General features: G+C 37.0%; 1 protein-coding gene across 1 annotated transcript in view; it reads right to left on the bottom strand.

The window, feature by feature from the left end:
* Window positions 1-1,455: 1,455 nt before the first annotated feature.
* spata17 (spermatogenesis associated 17) overlaps window positions 1,456-5,542 on the bottom strand; it is a gene marked incomplete at its 5' end in the record, with an annotated part of 18,638 nt that continues 14,551 nt past the window's right edge. The window contains 2 exon segments of the mRNA XM_015378223.1: window positions 1,456-2,215; window positions 2,218-2,374. Coding sequence (XP_015233709.1) covers window positions 2,073-2,215; window positions 2,218-2,374 — 300 coding nt within the window.

The raw sequence follows: 5,542 nt of genomic DNA, 5'->3' as shown, positions 1-5,542 counted from the left end.
GGACAGGGATTCAGATCAAACTGGAGTAGCAGTGGAATCAAGGAATCTGCAGTCCGGTCAGGGGTTCCGATTCCACTCAGGAACGGACAGATCCGGGTTCCGAGAATCCATCAGCGCATGAAGGCAGGTTCAGAGTCGCGTGCGTCAAGCATCCAACTCAGACAGAAATGCACCTGGGAGGCAGAATCCAGGAGGAGTCCAACTGTAGTTCAGACGAACAGATCAGACAGGGACAGACAGGGCCAGGAAAACAGAACCCATAGGGAAACACTGAAACACTCTCCCCATTGGTTAGGGAAATACCTCACCTGAAGACAAGAGCTCAAGAGTAATCTCCTACTGGAACCGGGGACAGAACCCTTGGAAATAAATCTAACCAAACAAAACTGACATACAGGACACAAAAAGAAACTCAAACAATGATCTGGCCTTGATAGCTGGGCTGGACCAAATATAAGTCATCACCTACAGGTGGATAAAGATCAGAGATAATTAGGAACTGGGCAAAACTAGGCAGGTGAGTGAGATAATCAATTAAAGACAGCTATCAGAGCAGATCATGACAAAAGCAGCTTCCAAAACATGTCTTGTCACCATCTACCGGATTCACCCAATCAGCAGCAAATAAGGACAAGAAAGAAAAACATGGTGGACGAGCGACAGCTTCTATTGTTAAGGGTTTGCAAACATAAACATTTAGAGGCATCTTACGATTTGGCCCATAAATATACACAGAGTATAAAACCTGCTGACATTGAGCCCCTGCATCTTATTTGCCTACGTCAGGGGTGTCAAACTGGTTCCAGAAAGGGCCGTGTGGCTGCAGGGTTTCTTTCCAACCAAGCAATAGCACACCAGACTCATGTCATCTCATCAAGTCATCATGTTCTGATTGGACTCACTTGATGAGTTGACAGGAGTCTGGTGTGCTATTGCTTGGTTGGAAAGAAAACCTGCAGCCACACGGCCCTTTCTGGAACCAGTTTGACACCCCTGCCCTACGTGCTTCCAGCATAACTGATTCTTTACATTTCAGCCCAAAGTTATTAAAACCATTGGAAGTTGGACACCCTACGAATGGACACCCAAAGATGAATAGAAATTAGTTTTTTAATGAGCTTATTTTTTTTGTCTTCCTAATTCAAATTTTTATCTAGCATGCAGTAGCTGTTACTGTCATGTAAATTTCTATCCTTTATTTTTCTTATTTACCAATATTTATCCTAAAGTTGTTATAATTGTTACTCTTTTCTTTGAAAGAAAACAAAACAATTATTTTAAACAGAAGAATCCTAAAGGTTGTTTTTTTCCCTCTCAGAGGTTTACTTTACACATTTATAAAGTGCATGAAAAATGGAAGAATATTTTCTTTAAAATTTTGTTTTTTATGTTGTGCAGTGATTCTATGGAGATATGATAAAACAAAAAGCATGTTTTTTTATCTTTGTTTCCAGCTACAAACACTGAGAAAATATTTTTATATTTTTAATATCTAACTCTTATTAGATGTTCATCTAAGGATGACAGTTAACGTTTTTGCTAAACTGGTTAACTTAAACAATTTTTTACTTGTTTAAGATGACCTTCAGTTCTTTTTTGCTTCAAAACAAAAAGAGTTCAGAGCATGAGGGGGAGCGATAGAGGAAGGGACAGGGACCCTGTCCTTGCTCCTATCGCTATGGGATCAGTGGCCTGGTCTGACCACTTCCACAGCCAGCACCTCAACCTTATTCATCACCACTAGATAGTTATCACACCAGGGATATAGGGGCCTGATCTAAAGGGGAGAGGGCAAACGAAAGAAAACAGGGACTTCCTGCCCTGAGAACAAACTAATATAAGCAAACAAAGCACAAACACCTTAACTGTGCTCACACAATGTATCTTAATGTTATGATCCTTTAATGGCAAAACTAATCGTAACAAAAAATCTTCAAAATGTTTCTGGAATTGTGTCCTTACTAATGTTCCAAGTGCTGTTAATAAAATTAAACAAATATTGGCCTTAGTTCAGCTTTTGTGTTAAACATCATGTAACGTGAGAACATTGGAGGAGCTTTATTTTAAAAACTTTAAAACTTTAAAAACAACAAATTGACATTTTTGCACATGTAGATACTGATTCTTAAACATCCCATTTTCTTGTTCTTTGCCTTGCGTGTCTTTTTGGCAAATACAAGTAGACTGGTCCTCAAGTCCCAGGTTCTGGTGGAGTTGTTTCTTTTTTTTGTAGCGAACCAGAGAAACTAACTCTCACTGAATCACAAACACTCCCGGGAGTTTTGTCTGTGTGAGGCTGGCTGGTACAGGGATGATATTTAACTTGCCTCAAAAGAAGTTCCATCTCGGGCTGAGAGTGAAACACCCCAGGAATCTAAAAGAAGAAAAAAACAGAAACAGAAGTTAGCAACTAGAGAGAACCCTTAGATAAAGGGTCTATGAATTTACAATTTGTACTAGAAACAGTGGTACTTATTAAAGTTTAGGTAACAACTTCAACTATGTTAATGTAGGAATTTTAAACTTTAGGTAAGCCTTAGGTTTGAGAATCTCTTATTTCAATTCATTAAGTCAGACAAATTAACATTTTAAAATATTTCAACAACGCAATTAGAAAGTTTTATGCTAAATTAAGAGCAAAATTTTGTAAAAAAAGCCAAAAAGTTCTTCAATAATAAATTTGCAGGAATTCTTTTTTGTGGTGCCTGTTTGGGTTATAGAAGTTAAAATAAAAATCTGTCATCACAAAGCTCTCTCCATGGATGATGGTATCAGAATTAGACGAAGATGTTGTATGTTAATCATCTGTTTTGCATGCTATATTTCCAGTCCTTAAGCACAATAATTTCCAAAGGTCATAGTTTGTTCTCCTTTTTCTCCTACTGGTCATTTCATGTTTACCTTGAATTGTAATGTACTTTTTTAGAATCTTTCTGCAAAGTTTCAAGCTCACAGAGACTGTCCTAAAAAAGTCCTGCAGTAGGGACACAAACATCTAAAGCTGAAGAGGACTCTACTTCAATTTAATCTTCATTAAGAAAACTTTTATCCATCCTTCTATTCATCCACTCATACGTGAAACCCCAATGGTTGATAGACAAATATAAAAAAAAAAAATCACAATCTATGTACAAACTCCAGCATTGTTATAGAAGCACTAGGATATCTGTTGTACTGAGCATGCATTTTAAAACAAACAAAAACTTTGTCTTATTGCTTCCAAATTGAAAGAGATAAATCACTGACAGTCTCAGTAATAATTATTCAAATCACAGTGGTCCTTTTGCCAGTCTCTTAATTAAGAGACCAAAGCTTCAAGTCAGAGGACTCTGTATCTACTCTATATGCTAATAACACTTTCCTATTTAAGCCACTTTAAGACTGAGACAACAGAGAGGGAAGGGAAGGAAGTCTAAAGTAAGAAACGGTTGTATCAAGTAAAACCTAATTCTTTCTTTTACTGCATTAACAAACTAGTTATTTAGACAATAGCTTACTGCTAGATAACATTTTTAAAACTGAATGTTAGATTTTAAAAAACAAATCATTCTACGGATTTTATTAATAAAAAGAAATTAGTTAGTTTAAAAGAAGTCTATTCTTACCTCTAAGATATAAAAATTCAAGAATTCAATAAATAATTAAATAATTAATCAAATAATCAAAGTAATAGTTTAATTAATTCTGTATTTGGATGGCCTGCATAAAAAAAAAAAATATCCCTTAGATATGTAGAAATCAGCAATGGCAGCAACGTTCAAGGATCTACAACCTGGAATAAAGAGACATTTGTTCCATTTATCATTCTATTCGTTATCTGTAACTACTTGGAGATGGTACCTATCTCTAGCATTCATGACTGAGAGATGGGATACACCCTGGACAGGTCACTAGTACATCACAGGGTGACACAGGACAAAAGAAAAATGCATACACACACGCTGTGTCACTCTATTCTTGTGGGGACCTTCCATTTACTTCAATTCCCTTCCCACTCATTTCTATGGCCTAACTCTGACCCCTACCCTAAACCTAACCATTACCAATACATAGCTTAACCTAACCTAAAATCTATTCATGACATAGCCCCACACCTAACCCAGCTGCAAAAAGAGAACTGTTCCTCACTAAAAAATTTTTTCCTTCTATGTGTACAGCTAGTTTTGCAAGGACAGAACTTTTTATTTATTTAAACAAATGCACAGTAGCAGATTGTAATCTGGATTATTAGCACCAAAGAATTTTTGATTTCAAGCACTGTTTCCATACCTGCAATCTCAATTGGAGAGCAGGATAATAGCACCTACTTATATTAGCACAGAAACAAATGTGTGTTCTTTAAAGTTTGTACACAAAGGCATTGCCGTCCTCATAGACATACACAAGCCCACACACAAAAATCCAAAAGTACCAAGCCAGCTATGAGAAGAACAATGATGTTGACCCCTGGAACACTGCATCTCTGTCTTTGTCAGAGGGACTTAGAGCCTTTTGGTAAGCCGTGTCTGAGCAACTGTATCTGTATGAGTGTGTGAGGGTTCATGTGTGTGTGGGCTAGGGTACGAGGAGTGAGGAAGGATGAACTGTGGTGAAGAGCCATCTATTCACGGCTGACAAGGTCAGAGCTACTATGGGAAAGATAGCCCTGCCATATGCAGAGGTGCAGGGAGGGAGACAAAAATATATAGTTAGTTAGAAAGATAGAACGCTGGGTACACTTTAACTAAGCATTTGTTTCCATCTTATTTACAAAATAAAATGTTTATGTGAGAAAAAATTAAAACTTGCACTGAGTGATTAAACTTAGAAAAATCCTGTCTTTGATAATCTGCTTTTTCAAAACAATTGGATGATGACAGATGTAGGAAGAGTTAAGACAGGAAAAGTGAGAGGATTCTTGGTGCTGAATCAACAGTGACCAGTGTGCTTTGTCTTCATTATGATCCCAGTGGGGAGCCACAGAGTTTTGTGGGAGCGACACACACGTTCAGTCACACACACTCACACTTATGCACCTGTACCAAGGGAAGAAGAACTAAAATACTCCCCTCAGCACATCAGAAGACCCATTAGAACTTACATGCATCCAAATTTTAATCAAAAAGCCCACTTCTACTGGAAAAACAAAAACAGGAACAATGTGTTGTTTTCTTTGTTTCTCGATGTCCCACCTCTATAGACCCACCCTATCATAAGTAGGCTACTAATCTAAATGTCTGTTAGCTCAAAACATGTAAAAAGGATGCTTACATAATTTTCAGGGAAAAACACAGTCACATAACATGGAGTGGTATATACAAATGATCAACTTGTTAGTTTAAAGAAATAAGTGGTTAAAAGTTGGCTTATCTATAAAGTTTTGTTCTCAAAATCACTCAGAAATTAGGGGATGCTGAATATGTATAAGGTTCAAATATGCAATTTTTAACAACCTAAATATTTTCATTGTGGGTAACAGATTGGCAATCCTTATATAAATAAAGCTGAAATATATTAGTCAGCCCTGATATATGTATATTTGTGAAAGATACATAGCAGATAC

Source organism: Cyprinodon variegatus, unplaced genomic scaffold (assembly GCF_000732505.1).
Source record: "Cyprinodon variegatus isolate N-32 unplaced genomic scaffold, C_variegatus-1.0 Scaffold167, whole genome shotgun sequence".
NCBI lineage: Eukaryota > Metazoa > Chordata > Actinopteri > Cyprinodontiformes > Cyprinodontidae > Cyprinodon > Cyprinodon variegatus.
The sequence above is the reverse complement of the archived record's forward strand: the minus strand, read 5'-3'. Positions and strand labels throughout refer to the sequence as shown.